Source organism: Ananas comosus, linkage group 14 (assembly GCF_001540865.1).
Source record: "Ananas comosus cultivar F153 linkage group 14, ASM154086v1, whole genome shotgun sequence".
In the NCBI taxonomy this organism is placed as follows: Eukaryota; Viridiplantae; Streptophyta; class Magnoliopsida; order Poales; family Bromeliaceae; genus Ananas; species Ananas comosus.
The window spans coordinates 664,022-686,293 of record NC_033634.1 but is presented as its reverse complement, the minus strand read 5'-3'; the positions used below and the strand labels follow the sequence as shown (position 1 = coordinate 686,293).

Below are 22,272 nucleotides of genomic sequence, written 5' to 3'. Positions count from 1 at the left end.
GCGAGGACTAAGCAAGCACTTTCAACCCATGACATGTGACATCTCGGAACAACACGGGATATTCCCGAGTTGTAACCAAAGAACAGAGAGGAATGGATTGTTCTCGTCAAAGCGGATTGTTCTGAGTTATTTTAAAACAATCTATTAAAAATTTTTCTTAAGAGAACTGACCACGATAGAAGAACATAGAGGAATGGATTATTCTGATCAAAACGAGTTGTTCTGTATTGTTCTGAATCAATTCGTTAAAAATTATTACTAGAAAAACTAAAAACAATTTTGTTCTTCTCTTTATTTTATTAGATAAATAGATATATAAATAAATATATTAATATAAATATTATTTTTATGATAATATATTTATACTTAAATTTTATTATTATTATATAATATAAATTAATTAAATTTGATATATTATTTATTTTATTAAGTTTTATTAGTTATATATTAATAGTTAATTATTTTTTTATATTAAGTATTATATATATATAATTATTTTTTCATGCATTATATATTTTTTTAAATTTGTATTGAAATTTATACTATTATTAATTAAAATTATAAGAATATCTTTACATATATTATAAATAAATTATATAAAATAAATTATTACTATATATAGTAAAATAAAGATACTGTTTTAAATTAAATTATTATATAAAATATTATATTATAAATCACTATAAGAAATAATTTTATATAAAATATACTAATATAAATTAATTATTTTATTTTTAAAAAATATATTTAGATATTGTTCTACACTTTTTATCCAAACGCTACTAAGGATATTCTCTAAAATATCTCCGAATGCATTCAAACATAAATTTACAATTGTTCTATTTTGTACCAAAATATTCCATGTTCTCGGGAACAACAAAAGTTAATTTAGTTCTCCAAAATGTATGCATCAATTAACAACTTAAAATTTTAAAGAGTATTTCGAACCTGGTACAACTTTGTAAAGAGACCCTCTAACTTTCATTTTTAACAACAGAACCCCTCAAATTAATATAAACTAGTTCAAAAATTCCAAAAAATAATCTGTTAAACCTCTCACCAAAAAGAAAAAAGAAAAAAGAAAAACAAAAAAAAGGAAAATAAAAGTCAATACCGTCCCCTTTTCGTGGAATCATTATTGTAATTAAAGCACGTTTTAAAGAATAACTACAAGAAATAAATGATTGTACGCAAAATTATATGGAGAATGAAAACTACACTTTGACCTTTTTGATTTGGACAAGAAACCGAGTAAACTGTAACAAAACCAACTTGACCCAATCCACTGTATCCTTTTAAAAAGAATAAAACCATGCAGTTTTCATTTACATTGAGATTCAACATCATCATGAAAATATCTTCACGTTTGGCATTCGTTCACTAAAATTTCGCAGTTAATCACAACACTCTATATGTTCCAAGCAAGTACAGGATTAAATAAAGCTGCAAACCAGAAACAAAATTTGCTGCATATTTGGTGTTATTACAAGTTTCAAGCTTCGCGTAAGAACATCATCACACTGAACAATCCAAGTACATTATCACTCTTCGTTTGCTGACTCAGTAATCTCAAAAGAATATAATTAAGATTACGACAACAAAAGTCGTAAGTCGAGTAACTTCCTATTTAGGGTTTTCGCCTTTATAGAGAAAATCACTTCTTCCCGCCCCCAGATACATTAAATTTGAAGAAAATAATGTCTCCGTCCTGAACTATGTAAGTCTTCCCTTCCTGTCTATACTTTCCAGCAGCCTGTGAAATTAACAAATAAATAAATAAGATAATACTGTGATAAGTGACAGCTTTTCTGCCACAATTTTGTTCACAGTGAATTAGCTTAAAAGGGAATAAATCATAAACAAAATAGCCAGGATTGGCATACCTTAACTGCTGCTTCACTGCCCAGATCCTTTAGGTCTTCAAACTTCATTACCTGAAGACAATATCCAATCATATATAAATAACTTTTTCATCAACTACGGTAGCCATTCAAATTGCTTTGAACTAGTAATAATAGAGTCTATTTTCTACTGTATTCATAGCTATGATGAGATCTACATCTTCGTCACGGGTGCCGAAGAAACTGCAAAGCCAATTAATATCCTAGGACGGCATAAGCACATAATGTATTGAAATATGCAAAAACAAAAGAAGGTTAACGTAATCGAGGATACGAAAGAAGTACCTCAGCACATATGAAACCTTTTTCAAAATCAGTATGAATAGCACCCGCAGCTTGAGGGGCCTTGGTTTGCCGTCTGATCTGCCAACATTTCACCTGGGACAACCGACAATGTTCTTTCAGCCGGGAAAGAATAGTAATAAAGTCATCAATCTAGAAGCAATTCATATACAGCTAGAGGCAAAAGATAATACCTCATCTGGACCAGCAGTGAAAAAGTAAATGAGATTGATTGCTGCAAAACCTGTCTTAATGATCTTCGGGATAGCACTGCAACACACAAAAGAAATCTTAAGCATCAATATCAAAATACACGTATAACGTCCATCGCTTTCTCAAAGATGCAGTTGCTTGCTACATGGACTTCTTCTATAAGTTATTCCCCTAAATGCCAGCATGCAATTAGTCCTGTCCTGTTAGGAGAAACATGAAACCTCTTTTCTATAGCAACAAATTGTGTACACATTGATCGTGATTGTTCAGTAATAGAAGATATGAGCATTTAAAGGTCACATCAACATATCTTGCTGACTGAAAGGCAGCAAATATAGAGAAAAATGCTTTTTCATTAACATCTCCTCAGCAGCTTTCTGCCATAACAGAAGCAGAAGCAGAAGCTTTGGACCCAAGCTTCTTTCAAAGTCCAGAAGCTTACTTCAGCTTCTTGGCTTGCAAAAGCTCCAATTTGTTATTCCGAATGCCTAGCAACCGCTTTATCGAGTAAAGAAGCTCTCTGAAATTCAATTTCTCACTAAAAAGCATAAAGAGGCCAAGCGAAACTTGCCTCTGCAACTTGTTTTCTTCACAGTATTTAGCAGCTTCATCCTCGGGCATATCGACTAGTTTCTTTTCCAAAACGCAGCTGAAAGGAATGATAGGCTCTCCACCATGCTCCTGAACCCTGCAAAAAGTTCAAAATGAGATATTAAATTACAAAAAGTAGAGTTGAAAGACAGTGAGTGTTCAACTTGAATCAACCATAATTGGAAGCCTAATTTTCCAAATTTAGGAACCTACTGATGTTTCCAATCCCTGGGGAGCAAATTTTAAAATAAACTGGGATAAAACAGAAACGGAAATGAGTTCGAAAAACATAACGTTATCGATTGAACAGCATGAGACACTTCAAATATGAGAGCTGATGCATTTCCTTGTCGCACAAAAACTACCAGAAGAAATGGGGTAAAAGCCTCTCATGCAAGTGCTACCCTGTCGTCATGTATCTTAGATAATGGCATACCAAGCATGTATCTTCGGTAGAAATTTGTTCTTTTTCCTTTGATAGTCCCTCTCATTCATATTAACCTGCAGATAAGTGTGATGAATAAACAGTAAGTGCAGATCCTATACTCTAACTTACATTGGATGAGAACAATCACAAAGTAAATAAAAGCAGAAAAAATATGTATTCATATCTATTATGTAACATATGAAGCAACCCTTCATTGGTTGATAGAGATTAAAGTAGAGATGTTACTGCAATCCGAACCAGATCAAGCAGCTAACCAGTCAGGCCTTTCTAACCTGACCTATCCTAACACCAACACATCTAAATACGAGCCAACTGGGTCAGGTCTAGCTAGGTCGGTTCAAGAAAACAACTGTGACTAAATACCAACTTAATAATACAATGAGTTGGTATCACAAGTTGAACATTTTATATCCTGGATTGGACCCATTTACCATACAGGTCAGGCTCTGATTGGGTTCGTTGCACAAATGAGTACAACCCAGAGTTTTCCATCCCTAAAAAGAATAAAAGCACTGTTGATCACAAGGCGGGCATAAGCCTGAAGAATCGGTTTCTCTTTTTACCAATTGAACCATTCTTGAAACCAAGACAGAAAAAAATTGACTAAAAAAATGAAGCTTTATCACCTTTAGACAACTAGAGTCAAAGAGATTCTGAGAAACAAACTTTTGTTCCTAAAAAAGGTTTCCATGAGAAAAAAGATGTAAACTGCAGTAAGACAAAAGGAAACTTGTACCAAATATACGACTGGCTTGGCGGTAAGTAACTGGAAAGTGTTCAGGATCTCAACATCAGCAGCTTTCCAGTCACCTAAACGAACATCTTTTCCCTCGTGTAACCATGCTTTGACCTGCACCATGAAGAAATAACAAAAATAAATTGCTAAACCATATTTTTGAATCTTGATATCAAGGAAAAGCTACCAGGACAAGCAGTGCGAAATTTTCTCCGCAGGGAGTAGAGACTGAAATTGCACAAAAGCAGCAAATATCCAAAGGAAGTCTCAAGAACAGTACACTGGATTCTTGGAGAAAGCAAGCTTAGAAAAAGTTGGGATACTACTGTTGTGCGTGTGTGCGGTACAGTAGATTCTTCCCGAATGGATTTACATCGATAAGACAACCTACTTAAAGCGAATTTCAGGTCTTTATGATATTTAAGGGTTACACAATCTTCAGCCTCTCCATCTGTCTTATCTTCTTTTTTTTTCGTCACCTTTCTTCTACCACCAGGAATGAAATAGAACAGGTTCAATTCAAAACTAATCTAAAACCTCATCCAAACAGCCTTTGGAATCAAGAAATGAAACAAATCAATTGATTATCTTCAAGCAAAGAAAAATGAGTAGACTGAGTGCAAAATTTTTTACATACAAATAACAAGATTGTGATTCAAACAAGAAATCATGAAGAACATAGCATTCTTATTTAGAAAACAATAGTGCCTACCCTCTCACACAATTCATGTTCAATTTTAAGCTGCTTGTCATTGCTCCTTTTCATTGACTTCTCAAGATCCTCCAACCTCCTATCCATGAACTCTAAATCCTACAAAGAGCATAAGCATATTAACAAGGTTAAGAGTCGTCGAATTTACACATAATCCAACTACCTTGCTGCAAAGAATACTAATTGGCCTAGCTTCTAGAAAACCTTCTATGCCTTGAAAACCAGTAACCAAGTGTATAGCAAACAGAGTTATCATTATGTAAAAAAACTAAAATGAGCTTCTGAGCTCCAAAGCAGAAGATCCAATTAGAGGTCTCTGCTTCTGCTGCACCAAGAAGCTATTGGAGTAATTTTAAGGAGAAAGCTATCACCGATTTTCTGAAGATTCAAGAGCTCTATTTGAACATTACTTACAAAAAGCTCCAGTCAGGCCAAACAAACCAAAAAGAATAGATAGATTTGTATGCGCATGCAAGTCAAAAAAGCAACAGTATATACAGAATTGTAATTTATTGATAAGATTAGATAGTGCCTTAAGCCGTAGCTCTTCACCAATGGTCTCTAAATCTCTAACAGGATCCACAGAGTCGTCGACATGAATGATTTCTTGATCTTCAAAGGCTCCTATAAAAGCATGATAAATTTTCATTAACTCTGTTGACATAGGAGGAAAAAAATCACCTATGATGCACATGGTGCTTAATAGAAAGAGCAGAGAAAAGCAATAATTTGGTTTTAGTAATAGGATCTTTTCTTAAAAGTGTAATTCTAAAGATTATCTGGACAAGTAACGCATTACTCCATAAAAATGAAATGCCAATTTACCTCAAAATACCAACAAATATAGCCATAGGTTTCATGAACATTTAAAGAAGTGAATTGACATCCATAAAACAAGATATCTACTACAGAAGACGGTGAAGCACAATTTAAACATAACATAAAACCAAAAGAGAAAAAAAAAACTGAAACATGTTACTACAGTTTGATGAGTTAAAGTAGCAATCCCAAGTAGAAGCCACATCATCGATAAAAACTCAAAAAAAAAAAATCCCAGATGAATTGAAATTCTCTTATCCTGACAAATTTGTGAAAGAGATACACACTTAAGACATGAAAGATTCCATCAACTGCACGGATATGGGATAAAAAGTTGTTGCCCAAGCCTTGTCCCTCATGAGCCCCTCTTACAAGTCCAGCTATGTCATGTATCTCTAGAAAAGCTGAAACCTGCACAATATACAGATGTTTGACTGCTATAGATCTAATTGAAATATTGACTAAAAGAAGAATGAAAAAGAAAATAGCAGCTAAATATACTTATTGTGCTCATAAAGATATACAGTATGTGATACCTTGATAAACTTTTCATGAACTACAATTCATGAAAAATAAAATTGTAAGCTAAAGAAGAATGCTCAGTAAACTAGAGCCCAACAAACAAAAAAGAAAATTGTATAAAAAATTGCATTTTGATACTAAGAGTAGTAGTTCCCACAAATGGGAAACAGAAAAACTAAAACTATAACACCAACCTCGCTCTTTGGCTTGTATAGTTGACAAAGCCAGTCAAACCGCTCATCCGGTACATTAACCCGTGCCTCATTGGGCTCTATGGTGCAGAATGGGAAGTTCTCCGCCGGAATCGAAAGCTTGGTGAGCGTGTTAAACAGAGTTGATTTCCCAACATTCGGTAAGCCAACCTGCATACAACATAAATCAGCTAAGGTTGGTGAAACTTATGAGTCTCACCGTAATTACACCTTAAATAGTTAAAACAGGCATATTATCTCAGAAATAAAGGTACAACATTGAAGAAAAGAAGTAGAAATGACTACGCATGAATCGACGAACAAATCAAAACCGACAAATTGTATGCTTTAATAAGGCTAAAAATGAGCAAATTTGCTTCTATCGACTATTTTGAGCAGTTTACTCAAACTCAAAACTTGAATTAACAAGTACACTACAGCGAATCAGTATAACCGATCGGGTACAAAAAAGAGAGAAGAACTAGTTAAGAATCATTACCCACTACAAGCAAACCATCTATTAGAAAAAAAGCAAGACGAAAATTGATCATAAAGCATGAGTTACGTCCAATTAGTAGCAATGGGAAAACGAAGCAAGTAAAAACTCGTGAAACAACGCGAAAATCGAATTTCTACCTTATGTTCGAGGGATTTCGGGATAGTTAAAGAAGCTTACGATTCCGATCTTGAGGTGGGACGAGAATCGGCCGAGGATCGAGCGCTCGGTCACGGCCTCCTTCGATTTGGCGGCCTTCGGGGGCATGATGTAGGTCTAATGCGAAGGTCAAGCCCTAATCGCGAAACCTAGGGTTTCGTAGCACGAAGATTCCCCCGTTTAGGGTTCTAAGCTTCGATTTCACCCCTCCGGAGAAGAGCGGAGGAGAGCTGGTGCAGCGGCCTAAACCCTAGACGCTCGCTTCCGCTCTTTTCACTACGAAGAGAGGGGGTTGCGAGTCCCACGCAGCATCTATAAAGTCGGTGACGACTAGTTATCTGGAAGGTCTCGTGCATAAAGTCGTTGCCGATTTCGCCTCCCAAACCGGCTTCTACGCAGACCTGAGCATCTAGAGATAGAGCAGAGCAGAGCAGAGCAGAAGTAACCCAACCAGCCCAACCCAACCCACCCAACTTTGCCTTCCATTTCTGGCCCGCGCGCGTAACTTAACAGCAAGAATGAGAGGTCAAAAAATATATATATTCAATTTGTTTCTGTATGTAATAACGCGTCGTGCAAATCGTAATATTTTGATGTATGTAGTTGAAAGGTTAGAGATCTAAAGTGTTTCAAATTTATTATTTTATTATTTGAGCTCTTGGGCATCAAAACTGTTGCATGCTTTAGGAAAAGCACTTCTGAAACTAGATCTTTACAAATTCAGCAATCTAAGGGAGCAGAGAAGCTCTCACTGAAATAGCTTTTTATGAACTTGAAACTCTGAAACACTTCTTTGTAGTTAAAAGAGATTGACAAGAAGAACACACAAAGTCAGCACAGATTCATAGAAGAGTTATTATGCCCATGCACAATTGTGCGCATGTAAAACCGTAGCATCTGTATGATTTAAGAAACTACCACGAAATCCACGATGTTGCAGGTCCTACAACGTTTTGTTCAATAAAATAACTTCATAATTCTATGTAGAAGTATGATTCAGGAGGTGTCGCATTTTCCTATTTTATATGTATACTAATCACTTCTTGGTTGGTTTAGTTAAGACAACTTAGCGCCACTCTTAATGAAACATCAAAAACATATCCTTTGGATAGCAATTAAGTATTCACACACCTCAAAAGAAACACCAACTATCAAAAGCTACAAGAAACAGAACTGATACATCTTGATTCAAGTAAATAAAATAAAAATTAGTACTGAAATATTGTATTCTTGCTGAAAACTGCTATTTATTTTCCAAATTCCTAGATACACAGGGTCTGGAATTATTTCTCATTGGTGGTATTTATACATGACGCAACGTCAGAAAATACATTCAAGTTCTACTTCGTAAACAAATAAAAAATATTAGCAAAATACATCAGCCGAACGACGTAACAGCTTTACGACTTTCATCATTTCATGCTTCACAATTTACATCAAATCCTATGCTTTAGCTTCATCGAGCAGTAGAACTTCGAGAGAAGATAAAGTTATTCGACATGTTATCCAACCCTTTGCAGCAATATATTGCAGTTCACAAGAACATGCCGTCGGAAACTTTAGTAATCAAAACTCTTTTTTTCCCTAGTGTCTGCAAATTTCCTCTTCTCCCTCTCTAATATACGGTAGACTAAAAGATAAATCGGCAAAACCCAACTCAGTACTCCCGAATGATTCGCTGTCCACACTTTGCTTGTAGGCTTCATGAAGTTGAAGAACATACTCCAAATGCCATAAAACTTCACCCATCGTCGGCCTATTCTTTCCCTCATCAGCGAGGCACTTTTCTGCAATTTCTCCAAATTTTTTCAGGGACTCCGAGGAGTAGTCTCCTTCAAGCCGTGGATCTACAACTGTCTCGAGCGACCTTTGCCTTTGCCACCGTAGTGCCCATTCGGCTAAGTTAATTTGATCCTTCGGCAAGGAAGGGTTTATCACAGGCCTAGCACAGACAACCTCGAAGAGCACCACTCCAAAAGAATAAACATCTGATTTCTGAGTGAGCTGCTGCCGTCGGAAGTATTCTGGGTCGAGATAACCGAAGCTTCCCTTTACCGCAGTACTGACATGGGTATGTTCCAATGCGGGGCCATCCTTGGATAAACCAAAGTCGGACATTTTGGCAACAAAGTTCTCATCCAAGAGAATGTTGGAAGTCTTAACATCACGATGAATTATACCTCTATCCGCCCCGGTGTGGAGGTAGTGAAGCCCGCGTGCCGCGCCGATGCAAATATCGACACGCTGCTTCCATGTCAGCGGAGGAAGTCCGCTTCCATAAAGATGGCTTCTTAGCGTGCCATTAGCCATGAATTCGTACACCAAAATCATCTCTCTTTGCTCTTCACAATACCCGATCATGGATACAAGGTGCCGATGCCGAAGCTTCGATAGCATCTCGATCTCGGTCTCGAATTCCTTTAGTCCTTGTTCGGATAGCGGGTGGGCCCGCTTGATCGCCACTGTGTTCCCCTCATCAATGACCCCCTTGAAGACGTTGCCAAAACCTCCCGTCCCGATCACCAAAGACTCATCGAAGTTCTTGGTGGCGGCTTTAATCTCGGCTAAAGTGAACCTCCTACCAATTCTTGATGCGCTATTTGTTAGCGAAGGCTTAGATGATCGAGCATTAGTGGTGCTTTTCGTAGTCTCGTGAAGGATAAGTGGATGCCAACCGGGCGGAACATCTTTAACATCAGACTCTCTCTTTCCTCGAACGTGATAAAAGAAAAGAGTAGAGAAAATTGCTATAGAGATTATAGAAGCAATACCTGCACCGACAGCTTCCCAAAGAGCTTTTCTCTTCGGCTTCTTAGAAGAAGAGGCTTCACCATTATGATCGATCCTCTCCGATACGTAAGCAAGATTTCCGTTCTTGCTAAGCTTGAAAATTTCCAACCCATTTAAAAGTGCGTCGGTACCCGAAGCAGTGGTCAAAGAATCGGGGCCCAACTGAAGCCAAAGAGAGTCTATTTGTTGCGATACGGCATCAACATAGTCCTCGTGGTAGGCTTTGTTCATCCCCCCCGCCCGCAAAACCACATCGTAGTTTTCAGCTGCGGTCTTATTATTGATATAAATTTTAAAAATTCTCTGGCTTGATTTGTCATAAATCAGCTCGCAGAAGTGTAAGCGAACCAAGTAGTCAAAGTTCGGGTCGACGTAGAATCTCCACGATACGTTGAACTTCTTCTCAACTACTTCATTGTTCGACATTATTCTTGCACTCTCATAAACCTCAACAGGAGCAATCGAAGAGTCGTTGCTTGAGACATAGCTTATGTTTGAAGTATTGAATATAGTGGTCGCAGCATTGACGGAGAACATAAAACTCTCATCCGACTCCCATGGTCTATATAGAAATTGGTCTACGTTAGATTTAAGTGCAGGGCCTCCGACATTTAGTCGGTACATCGTCTCAATTCCTTGGTCACTTAGACTCAACGGAACCTTCAAGCCATCGCCGCCAACTTTGTTTATAGAGCCATTGAATATATTTTCGGGCAATGGAATGATTTCAACGGCATTAACAAAAGCGAAAGATCCAACATTGGGAACAAACTCAATCTGCAATTCACTAAGATTGACGCTAAGAAAATACTCTTTCACTACCGAGGTGACGACCGAATTGTTCCGAAGGCTTTTCCACGAGATTTCTTCCGAGACATTGAACTTGTAAAGCAACTTCAGATCATTTGCTGATACATCAAATGCCGATGCATTTGTGTCGTAATTTTCGAACTTGATAGGAAAGAAGTGAAGCCTGATGCAGTAATCCCCCGAAACAACACCAAAATTGTACGACGACGATGTGTTAAAGAAGCGAGCGGTCTTATACAGGGATCCAAAAATTGGCTCGGCGTTAATAGAGGAAGTTGATGCAACAATTCCAGTAGAACTCAAAGTGAAATTATCACCAGGAATCGAGTCTCCGGCCCATTTCCTACCATCGGCATCGGCTGTGGCGTTAGATCCGCAATTGATAAGAAATGTTTTACCTTGAATGAGCTTTGATTGAAGAAACATAGACAAAAGACCCACGAGAAGCAATACTAGTGTCTTCATCTCCGAATCCCGGAAAATTCCGCAGTTAATTTAGGAATGGGTGTATGCATTCAAAGGAAACTCCATTAAGCTATTCTTTAAAAGCATCAAAAATCCAAATTTTGGCAGATTTTTTTCAGGGATGAATCATCAAAAACATAGAATGCACAGAAATGAAGCAACATTACCTCCCATTAGCTACGGAAAGGAGCCAAAAACACAAATTTGAGTAAGATCTAAAAGACGATGAATCCCATATAAAAAATCTTCAAATAAAACCCCCTCTCACAGATTTTGGAAACGCACCATTCGATTCAAACGGGCCTCTCCTCCTCTTCCTCCTCTTTCCTTTTCGGTTACTCAATTACAACAACACATCAACAAATGCACCAAAGGTAGCTCCTTTTTGTGACCCAAAGCACAGAGTATTGGATCAAAGCCAAAGAGAAATTGGAAAAAGGAGAGATCTTTGCTTCAAAATTTGGGTTTTTTCTTTTTCTCTCTCTCTCTCTCTCTCTCTCTCTCTCTCTTCTCACAGGGGGGATGGGAAAACCCAGTAGATAAAGGAGGTGGCTTTGTGATTATTTTTGAGGTGGGTTTCTTCTTTTATCACAAGAGAGACAAAGAGCTCACTGAGAAATGGTGGTGGTAGTGGTACACTCCAAAGTGCTTATAATTTAGACTATGTTGAGCGTCCAAAGAGAAACAGTAACACTTATATTAGTCTCCAACAATCCTTTTTAGTTTTTAGTTTCTAGTTTTTATACTCTCTCTCCTCCCCACTCCTCTCTGTGTGTTTTGTGTGTATGTGTGATTGTGTTCTCTGTGCTTGTGGACTGTGTTTGTTTAATGGCCATTACATTTTAGCCCTTGTTATATCATTATACTGCAGGTTACAACCTGTACTCTATAAAGATTTTAGCACTGATGTTTTTTTTTTTTCTTTTTCCAAATATTGCACTTGTTAGGACAAACGCACAAATGAAAAAAAAATGGCAACATGAAATAATCAAACCTCAAGCAGAAAATAAAAAGAATACACAGATTTACATGAAAATTTTTTACAGAAAAAAATCACGGGCGAGGGAGGAGAGAACTTCACTATCAAAACAAAAAGGGAATACAATATTCAGATGATTACAACCGACCACGATCTCACGCCTCTAGGGCAAAAACGAAAAAGAAAACTCATAACGGGTTTCGGACTCGGGTCTGTCGGCCCAAACCCTCCGCTACCCACCACAGACATTCATTTTCCTTCACAAAATTGCTTTTTAATTTGGTCACACTACGAAACTGTCGGCGAGTCGAAAATCCGAACTTGAGCTGATAATCAATTTCAAGTCACATCTAACAGCACTTTGACTTGTCCTTATAATAATTATAAAAAAAATCTCACATTTATTGTAAACAAATGACCTTTTAATTTTGCTCAAAATAACTGGAGAAGGAAAGGGATATAATAATAAATTAAGCTGAAAGTAGAGGTGAAACTACACGGGTTTAAATCATAGGGTCTGTGTTGCAGTAGCTTAATAGCAATAGGACTATCCATATACTGTATTTCTTTATTTCTTTTTTTAATATTCTTTTTTTTTTGATGTGACAGAGAAAGAGAGAGAGAAAGAGAGGTGGAGGTGAAGTGATGGAGAATCCATATTAAAGATGGTGGGGGCACATGTTATTGTCCATGGGAATGGAAACACATGCTATTGCCCATTCAGGGGCTTTTGATCTGAGATACATGCTTTTAAGAGAGAAAAATTGTATACCAATATTTTCTGATGGGTTAGCTCATACATATATTGCACACTTAATTACATTTTACTCCAAAATAATTATTTTGCATTATGATTATCTCATTAGTTATTAGGTATTGCTACGTCTGCATTTTGGCACCTGATAATGCGGAGAGAAAGAGGGACTTAATCAAATTTTAGTTACTGTTTTTTACTTTGAGAAGCAGTAACTAAAATTTTACTACTAAACAAACGAATCTGTATAGGAATAAACCTAAATCAGTTTTTAGACTTTAGAAATAGAAGGTGTTTTTTAAAGTTCTTGATTTTGAGATTCACTAGCCGATGTAAAGCACTTGCTTCTTATCCCCATTTATGAAAATTAGAATATATGTACGGAGAGAGAGAGAGAGAGAGAGAGAGAGAGAGAGAGTTTTGTGTGTGTGTGTGTGTGTAGTGGTGTGTGAAGATTTATTGTATATAATATACTAATACTAATGGAGAATCTTGAAGGGGTAAACGTGACACAAGCAAAATTAATATCTCACCAATAAAGCAATCATATGATCACTAATAAAGGAAGATACTATTTTAAAAGAATTTTTTTTAATTGGCTTTAGATCTAAAGAAGAATTATGAGCCAATCAATCACATCGAAGAGCTCACTTTAGAGGTGGTAGTGAGAGCAAGTGCACATGTGAGATAGTTAGGGTCACAACATGGGATGAAGATTCTGGGATGGCTCACATTTCATTTATTTTAATGCTATAATAAAGTTAGAAGTGATAAGGTTCTGAAACATGAAAATAACAGGAAAAAAAAATTGGTAAATGTGAGAAAATGGATAAAGATGCAAAAATGCCCATGTGCATTTCTCTAGCATGTGAAGCAAAAAAAACCATATTTTTACTCATAATTCATCAGTGTTACAAAACTTACAAATACCTTTTCTTTATTGGCCTACCTAGAGTAGCACTAGCTAGAGTAAGAAATAAGAAAAGTATTCTCAGAAAAAGGGGGGGGAAAAAAAATCTGATTTTTATCTCTGGTTCATGATGGGTGAAGCATGTTCTCCCTGCACTGACCTATTTCTTAAAAAAAAAAAAAAATGTTGATTATTTTAATTTAGCACATTTTCTTTTTTTCAGCAGATTCAAGAATTTGACTGCATTCTGATTAATCCTGCAATTTTGTCAGAAATATTTTACTGGCAAAGGAGACCACCACATTAAGCAATTGTAGATACAATCCATGAGATGGATTAAACAAGTACCCTACCATTCTCATTGATATTAATTACTCAATTCACCACATTTTCTCATGTGCGAATAATAATAATAATAATAATAGATATTCAACCAACAAAGAAACATAAAGTTTGAGAACACAACAGCAAGAACATGCTCAATGGCAAACTACAGCATTTAAAAATAATCACAATCATAATTTCTAGCGACAAAAGGATTCAAATATTTCAAATAAACTTGTACTGTGTAGTGAAATTTGATCAGTCAATTTTTTTTTTTTAATCAAAACAATCAAATAAAATTCCAGTGGCCTGGTTTGGTGAATGGGTACACCAATACATAATTGTAGTAGGTGGATAGCAGCAACGGCTTAATTAAAAGGTAAGGTACTACATACTGTAGACAAATAAATGGGGAGGAGGCTAACCTATCATTGTCCAAAGTCCAAACAAAGGTAGATTAGGGCACAACACATTGACTGATACGTTACACTCAAGGACAAGCATGTCGCATCAATAAAGTACGGTAGTTTCAAACCCCACTTCAAAAAGGTGAATCCAAGTGATGTCTTAGACTTAAACTAAGGGCTTAGTAAGATAAACATTTTAGGTAACAGTAACAGTATAGAAGATCATATGAGAATGATCTAATGCTATTGGAGTTGGACACAAACTCAACAGGCTTCAGGTTTTGGGTTAAATACACGCGGGCCATGAGAAATTCGGTTGGATTGGAGAACCCAAATGTCGTACAACTCACTCGACCCAAAAGTTTTAAGCCTGTAGATTCGGGCCGGCATTAGCATGCGGAACTCAGTAATGCAGATGCGTAAATCATTATAAGTTGAAGGTGCGAGTCAATACCAAGTGAAAAGGACTAAACTAGATCAGTTGGCTAATCACATTCAGCTCATCATAGCTAATTTAGAAGTGCATTAATGCATATCACACTACTTAATTCACGGATCATTAGAAAAGGAATAGTAATTTGCAGGAGATTAAACGTAATGAAAATAGCAATGTGTTAATTGGACTATGGACTGGTTGAATTGAAGTACCAACACACAAAAGTAGGAAATCGTTGAACTACCGACAACAACAGGAAAGGTTCAAATCAAAACCTAATCTACAGAACAATCAGAGAGTGAGCACATCGGAAAACCCCAACCTAAGCCTTGAGTTTGCCACTGACCCCACGTTTGCTGTGCCAAACGCCGTTTCTGTCCGCATTCAATTGGTTCCTTTTAGCAGCGACGGAACACTGATCGCCTTTTCCACCATTACCGTTAATCTCTATTTGGGCCTTGCGCCGCCTCATCCTATTCTCCAGCCTAACACTTCTAAGGGCTCGAACCCTCTTCTCAATCTCGAGCGCTTCTGAGAAGTTCCAAACCCTAACAACACCCTCCTCACCGCCACATACAATCCTATCTGCTCCAATGTCCACAGAGAAGAGGTTGCACCCAAATCCATGAACACTAAGCATCCTCTGCGGTGGCTCTACTGCACCTAGAGCCGACTGCTTAACTCTTGAAACCCCAGAAAATTTACTCAATGAAGACTTCTGGCTGGGAATTAGAAGTTTTCTCACATCGATCAGTGCAATTCGGCCATCACCACCAGCGGAAACAAGCCATGGATACTCAAAAGTGAGAGAATGAACAGGACCAGTGTGCGGGACCCAAGTGACAGCAGGCTTAATATCGTCACAGTCGCAGTCTTCGTTGATCTCAAACATGTGAATGGTACCGTCTTCGCCTCCAGTGAATAGCAGATTCCCCAAGTGTGAACGGGTCAAGGAAAAAGCATTACCCACATGGGCATTACTAATTACGGTAATTGGTTCACCACTCTGAATATCCCAAATGTATGCATCTCTTCCAGCTGTGCTAGTAATGGTGGATCCGCGAGGGGCAAGAGCCCATACCCAATCCCCGTGCTTCAATGTTCTCAAGCACTTCCTCCGAGACCGGTCCCATACTCGAATGCTCATATCCCATGAGCCACTATAGATTCGTGCGGAGTCCAAGGCAAGGCAAGTCACAGGGCCTTCGTGCCCCCAGAGGCGGAATTCGACACTAGGGTCTGCAGTGCTCCCAGTGATGTCAAAAAGATGTGTGTTCCCTTCAACGGCTTGCCAGCACTGGAGGAAGGCATCAGTCCCACTGGCCACTAGAAGCTTAGAATCAGCTACGATAGCTCGGATGGTGCAACCGAGAGAGCGGGACGCCGCAATCGACAGCCCTTCTTCCATGTCCCACATGCGAACCACCGAATCGTACCCAGCGGTAAATATGAGCTTCGCGGACTGGAGGAGAAATACGGCACGAACAGCTTCCGTGTGTCCATGGAGAACATCAATGCTATACCTCCCCATGAACGATCTGCTCCTGAACTCCCGCTCCACAAACATGTCCTTCCACGACTTCTCAACCGAGGTCCCCGACACGGGGACTGACTTCGAGCACAAAAGTGGAGGCATGCCCCATCTTTCACAGTAGAAGTTCTTCCAGCCATGATGATCCGACGCTAGGCTATTAAGAAGGGTCGAGACGCAAGAAACAATCCCGAGCTCCTTCGCGTCGAGGCATTGGAGGATCTCACAGACTAAGGCAGGAGGGAGATCATTAAACGATCGTTTGTTGCCATTTCGAGCCGAATCGTCGGCGGTAGTGTTGCTGTTAGATTTAGAGTCAACCTGCTCCGAAGGGAGCGCGGAAACGGGTTGCGAAATGATTGATTTGCTATGGTGTTTTCTACTTGAATTTGCTGTTGTAGTTGCACAAAGATTATACAGTTGCGTTTTCGGATTCACCAAAACAGGTTCTTTGTCCCAGGAACTAGAGTTGCAATTGTTGGGTGACGAGTATCCTATATTGTCCTTGCATTCAAAGGCCATAAAAGAACAATCCCACCGCCGAATTAGCCTTCAAAGAGGTCACCTCAAAAGGGTAATTGACAACGTCGGAAAACCCTAAAACAGTTCTCTTATATCAAAAATATACAGAAAAAACCCCTACTTTTAGTAGATAAACAAGGAGGAGACACCAAAAGGGAAAGCCCCTCGGTGAGATCCTCTCACAAAAAGGAACCCTAAACCTAATTCGACCAAAAGGAAAAGGCAATGATGCTGCGAATTAAGGGGGAAAAAAAAAACCCTAATATTAGAAGAAAAATCTGGGGGAGAATACCTCGAAATCAACGTGTGGGAGGAGAAACCCTAGGGGTTCTCTGGATCGGACGTGGGGGATCTCTTGAGCACTTCCCCCGCGAGGAGATTTAAAGGTCGGAGAAAGAAATTAGGGCGACTTTTTTGCGAAATTGGGGGGTTTTTTCTTTTAATAATTCGTTATAATTTTCCCCATCGCCGACCCACCGCTCATGCGCTGTGAGATGTTTAGCGGGTCGAATCCGACCACCCACGCAAGATCCGGAACCAATTAACTATCTAATTGGGTCTGACCGACTTGAGCTTAAAGTCGGAGATTAAGGCTGTTTCGTCACCGAATTCAGCTTCCGAGTTTGAACGGTAGCGAACGAGAACACGTCGACGTGTTCAACTCAAGTTGGATGGATTTTGTAACTTCGAGCTACGTGTTTCCCGGTTTGTAACTCGGTAATCGGCGTAAACCAGTGTTTCGGCGCCGAGTTCAACTTAATACAGTTACAATTTCCGCCTCAAACATTTACATGTATAATTATACTTCAAACTTTCACGCAAACTTTAATATCAGATTTGAAAGAAGAAATTAATTCCACCAGCACGAAGTTAAAAAAAAGATTCTAACATTAACTTCCAGAGTGTATCAGGCGTAACACAAAAATCACCTAATTGGATAGTTGAGTCCAGTAGCAAAACTCAGATCACTATTATTCAACAGAATTTTTTTTACAACAGAAAACAAGGAACACCAAAAACAAAACGTACTAAAGTTACAAGATTACATTGCATAATCCTCAAAGCTATTGTGTACTGCTATTTCATAGACAAGATTCTCAAAATTGGTCAGCTTTCACAACAGACCGCTTTCGTCGGTCCCGCATTCACACAACGGCATGCACTGAACTTTGCGAAAGTCATACTCAGGACATGGTCCCTTTCTTTCATCAGATGTACCAAAATCGAACGGATTTAGTCATCATTAGTATGAAGGCCTGAAGGATCCAGAGCTGATGAACAAAGCAAATGTTCGACTCCGCGATATAAGCTTCCACATAACGGGTATGCTTCTTTGAAATAAGTTCGCCATCCCGTAATCTGGCTCAAAATCAACTAATCAGACTGATTATTTAGAATTTCCTTTCAGATATGTTCTGATCATTTCCAAAGCGTCCACAACCTGCCAATACAGTAAAAATATATATATATTTTGAAGTTAATCGAGATATCTACTTACTATACACCTTGAGATTCAGAATGACTAAAGCAAAACAAACTTGTAAGTGGGTTTAGAATTTACTATAATACCATGCTACCAAAAAGATCGATCTAATGGAAAATAATCTAGGAATTTATCCAATGGAAAAGAGTAAAGACATCATGCTCAAAGCAAGCTAACAAATTTAAAAGATGAAATTCTTACTCCTGGGTAGTGCTGTAGTACTGAAGAATAATGGTCGAGTGCGACATATACTTTGTCAAGAAGATGCGTTAGAGCATCAACCTCATCTCCAAGCAGATCAACCTGCGAAATCACCAAAGCCAAACATTTTAAAGTACAGCTGAGTAAGAAGCTTAGTAAGCTATATTAATCAGCACCACAATTTCCATGTGAGGGATCATAGTAAAGCTATTAAATCAAACACAATTACCGATGAAAACTTTCATCAAACAAGTTATATCCCGTATTGACCCATTCTGATATTTGAAGAGGCCTTAAATTTCGAATCTCAAGATTTACAAGAGGAATGCAATAATAGAAAAAATAATAATAAATAAATATTGCAGATGATAGTTGAAACAAAAAAGCGAAATCTACTAATGTATTACATTAGGGACTCAAGAGAATGTACTACCTCAATTTCTGCCTTCCGAAGATTAGATGAACTTATTTCAAATAATTCCTTGTACCACTGTGTCTTCCTTTTAACAAAGTTTGCTTGTTTCACAAGTTGGTTAAATTGATCCTTCAGAGCCAGAAACCTGTCAATGTAAAAAGAATCATCGTTACTATCCTAACTAAAAAAGTGTCATCAGAGATCAAACTCCAAATATCCCCTGATATCAGGTTTGGCAAGTCTATATTAAAGTTGGAGAAAAGTTGAAAGGAAAGATGAAATATAGGAAAAGAACGGACCTCGACTCGATGTACTCAAGGTAATTAACTAATCTGGATTCACAATCGACAAGAGATTTTGAAAACTCTTGCATGAAAACAGTTATAGATTTCATCCACTTTTCATGCTCTTCTTCCTTTGCGGCAGCCAATACTAGTGCATTCTGCTTCTCCGCAATAACAGCATTTAGAAGGTTCTTCTGTATCTCGGCTTCCTGTACAGAGTCAGAAATGTCCTTAAGTTTCTGATTTGCTTCACTTAACCTCACTTCATATTGGCGAGCATTTTGTAAAGCCTCTTCCAATCTACTGACCATCAAATTGAATTCTCTCTTGCTCTCAGAAATATACAAATCTCGTTCATTGACTTTGTCTCTTAGTATGTCGATTTCGCGCAATACTAAGTCAAGCTGCCCTTTTTGTTGCGTCACCTTGGACTCCATCCCCGATGCAAGTAGCTCCTTTTCTCTCACCAGTTTTGAGAAGGAATCCAGTGCCTGCTTCAGTTTCTTGCATTCTTCAATTTCTGAAAATAGTGCATTCTCCTTCTCCAATAGTGCCGCTTTGATCAAATTCTTTTCCTCGTAAGAATTAAGCAAAGCAGTGCTAATGCTTGAAATTGTACTTGCTAGGATACTTTTATGTACAAAAGAGTGAAAGTCCTGCTGCATCTTTGACTCCATCTGAAAACCGTGAATGTCCATTTTGAGTTCTCCGAGTAGCTCTTTCAAAAGAATCTTTTGGGTGTCGTCTCTAATGAAGGATTCTATCTGAATATCTTCATTTTCCAATTCAAGCTTCCTAATTTGCTCCAGATAGCCTGTCTCCGGAGATGAATAATCTGAAATTTGCTTCTCGCTGTCTGCATCTTTTTCTCTATCAGCTATTAAATCTCGCAATCTTTGATTTTCAATAAGTAATGAATCGGTCTGCTCTTTTAGATTGTCTAATGACTCTTGCTCATATTTAATAGAAGTCAACTTTTCATCCTCCAACAGGATATCATCCAACTTTGAGATGAGATTAAAGATATTTTTCCTCACGAGCTCAGTTTCCTTATCTTTTCGGAACTGTATAGGATGGGTAGAGCCCTTTTCCTTCAGGAGTTCCCTCTTTAGGCTAAACACCTCTTCTATCAGCTCTTGCAGTGCTTTATCATGCTGCATTTTCATATTTTTTATTTCATTCTTAAAAAAATCAATTACTTCTTCCTTATTCATGCGTTTTAGCAGTGGAAAGGCAAGATGCATATCTTCTCGCAACTCCTTGGAGTTCTCAATTGACTCATTACCATTCTCCTCAGTACGGGATGCATGCGTCGAATGGTGATTTCCCAATACCTTCCATGGAGATTGTTCCCTCTTTTTAGAGATACTGCTATCTTCCAGACCTTCAAGAAACCCAAACTCGGAACTGGGGTAGAACTCCAATACGGTTTTGAGCTGTTGGCTAATAGCAGAGAGTTCATCAACCCTTTTGTGGAAACTATGGGATGATTTTTCCCCGAAACTTCTTTGCTCAAGTTTTCTCTCAAACTCATCCTTAAGGCTCCTAACAAAATCACAAAAGATAATGCCAGTGATCTTTCTTTCAAGCTCATCTTCCCAAAGTTGCTCATTCGCCGATGCCTCTGATGAGCGGTGGCACCCTTCATCCACTCCCGCAGCATTAGCCTCACAAAGCTGCAACTTTTGGTTCAAGATCGCTATTACCGCTTCCTTAGATGCGAGTTCTTCACTGGCCTCCTCCACCGCATTTACCATTCCTCTGATAACGGAGTCGCTCACCATCCTCGACACCGTTAACCGAGAACTCAGATCCTCCCAGTAAGACTCCATCTCTTCAAGAAGGACTTTCTCCTGTGAAGCCAAATCGTTGCCGTAAAAAGTGTTACTTCTCGATGACATGGGTTCATCAACTGATTGCCCAACCTGCTCCGTTTGCTCGGATTTCTCCATTATTGGTTCTTCCATCTCGCTACAAGTTCAAAAGATCATCAGGCAAGTGTCAGGATGCATGGAGTTAAAAAAAAAAAAGAAAAAAAAAACTTTTTCACATTAGCATTTCATCAAACAACTAAGGGATCAATCAGGTCTTTAAGTTAATTTAACTGCGATCTCGTCTCAACAACCAAGCTAAGAGTAGAAGGACACAAGAATCAAACAGAGTGGAAACTAATACATCGAAGAGAACAATGGTTGAGTGCTCACGGATTCGGCTACTTCGGAGGGCGACGAAGCATCGAGAACAACCCGGCGCGGCGCTGGGATTGCGGCAGTGGCTCCGCCGCGTGAAACCCTCACAAAACCGCGATTGTGAGGAGGGGAAGTGGGGGAAAAGGAGACACCTTTTGTGGAAGGGGTCGTAGCTCGGGAAGAGGAGGAGAAGGGGTCAGAGAGGAGGAGGAGGAAATGGGAAAAGAAGAAGAAGAAGAAGAAGAAGAAGAAATAATAAAAAGGTCGAACAAAACAGAGAGAAAGAAAGGTATTTGATGCGGGAGAAAGGGAAAGAGGTGGAAGTGAAGTGACTCAGAAAAAGAAAGCTTTTTCTCGGGTGTCAGGGCGGGAGTGGGAGAACCTTTTGTGTGGACCCAGTCTATGGACCGGGCTTTTTTTTCTTTTTTCTTTTTTTTTTCTCCCTCTCCCGAACGAGCACGTTCCACCCGCAACCCACACCCCGACAAGTCAAATATATTTTTTTTATTTCGTAAAATATAACTTTTTTTTTAAAAAAAATCGTCATTCCAGAGTTTAGTATTAAGGTCCTGTGGATAAAAAAATATAAGAATATAATTCTATGTTTTTCGATAAAACTGTAAAAAATATATCGTAACTGACTAATCGCGATATACAGAATACAAGCAAACTCTCTGCAATCACAACTCTCTGCAATCACAA

The 22,272-nt window shown here is 38.4% G+C and overlaps 4 protein-coding genes across 5 annotated transcripts; all 4 read right to left on the bottom strand.

Annotated features, from left to right (window-relative positions):
- On the bottom strand, positions 1,347-7,409 carry LOC109720550 (obg-like ATPase 1). Its single transcript, XM_020247753.1, has 12 exons — positions 7,092-7,409; positions 6,419-6,586; positions 5,990-6,113; positions 5,416-5,507; positions 4,884-4,982; positions 4,172-4,285; positions 3,424-3,488; positions 2,968-3,084; positions 2,378-2,453; positions 2,187-2,279; positions 1,884-1,934; positions 1,347-1,753 (listed from the first exon to the last, which is right to left on the bottom strand). The coding sequence occupies exons 1-12, from the start codon at positions 7,176-7,178 to the stop codon at positions 1,655-1,657; spliced, it is 1,185 nt and encodes a 394-aa protein (XP_020103342.1). The 5' UTR covers positions 7,179-7,409; the 3' UTR covers positions 1,347-1,654.
- Positions 8,273-11,922, bottom strand: LOC109720813 (probable receptor-like protein kinase At1g30570). Its single transcript, XM_020248142.1, has one exon. It carries the CDS (start codon positions 11,133-11,135, stop codon positions 8,655-8,657), a length of 2,481 nt encoding a protein of 826 aa, XP_020103731.1. The 5' UTR covers positions 11,136-11,922; the 3' UTR covers positions 8,273-8,654.
- On the bottom strand, positions 15,069-17,444 carry LOC109720523 (F-box/WD-40 repeat-containing protein At5g21040). The gene is made up of 2 exons (XM_020247699.1): positions 17,291-17,444; positions 15,069-17,073 (listed from the first exon to the last, which is right to left on the bottom strand). The coding sequence occupies exon 2, from the start codon at positions 16,996-16,998 to the stop codon at positions 15,268-15,270; it is 1,731 nt and encodes a 576-aa protein (XP_020103288.1). The 5' UTR covers positions 16,999-17,073; positions 17,291-17,444; the 3' UTR covers positions 15,069-15,267.
- LOC109720380 (WPP domain-associated protein-like) lies at positions 17,932-21,975 on the bottom strand. Of its 2 annotated transcripts, none has more exons than XM_020247445.1 (5): positions 21,557-21,975; positions 19,397-21,352; positions 19,116-19,242; positions 18,683-18,784; positions 17,932-18,439 (listed from the first exon to the last, which is right to left on the bottom strand). In XM_020247445.1, exons 2-5 carry the CDS (start codon positions 21,346-21,348, stop codon positions 18,386-18,388), a joined length of 2,235 nt encoding a protein of 744 aa, XP_020103034.1. In that variant the 5' UTR covers positions 21,349-21,352; positions 21,557-21,975; the 3' UTR covers positions 17,932-18,385. The 2 variants fall into 2 exon arrangements, with proteins under 2 accessions (XP_020103034.1, XP_020103033.1); XM_020247444.1 differs by having other exon boundaries at positions 21,586-21,975.

What these genes read in the sequence shown, in the direction of transcription:
- LOC109720550 (XM_020247753.1), bottom strand. Translation starts at nt 7,178, where the DNA reads ATGCCCCCGAAGGCCGCCAAATCGAAGGAGGCCGTGACCGAGCGCTCG. An exon ending in CCCACCTCAAGATCGGAATC is followed by an intron (nt 6,587 to 7,091) that starts GTAAGCTTCTTT and finishes TGTTGTATGCAG; the next exon opens with GTTGGCTTACCGAATGTTGG. An exon ending in AACATGAATTGTGTGAGAGG is followed by an intron (nt 4,286 to 4,883) that starts GTAGGCACTATT and finishes TTCATGGTGCAG; the next exon opens with GTCAAAGCATGGTTACACGA.
- LOC109720813 (XM_020248142.1), bottom strand. Translation starts at nt 11,135, where the DNA reads ATGAAGACACTAGTATTGCTTCTCGTGGGTCTTTTGTCTATGTTTCTT.
- LOC109720523 (XM_020247699.1), bottom strand. Translation starts at nt 16,998, where the DNA reads ATGGCCTTTGAATGCAAGGACAATATAGGATACTCGTCACCCAACAAT.
- LOC109720380 (XM_020247445.1), bottom strand. Translation starts at nt 21,348, where the DNA reads ATGGAAGAACCAATAATGGAGAAATCCGAGCAAACGGAGCAGGTTGGG. An exon ending in CTTGAGTACATCGAGTCGAG is followed by an intron (nt 19,243 to 19,396) that starts GTCCGTTCTTTT and finishes TTACATTGACAG; the next exon opens with GTTTCTGGCTCTGAAGGATC. An exon ending in TTCGGAAGGCAGAAATTGAG is followed by an intron (nt 18,785 to 19,115) that starts GTAGTACATTCT and finishes GTGATTTCGCAG; the next exon opens with GTTGATCTGCTTGGAGATGA.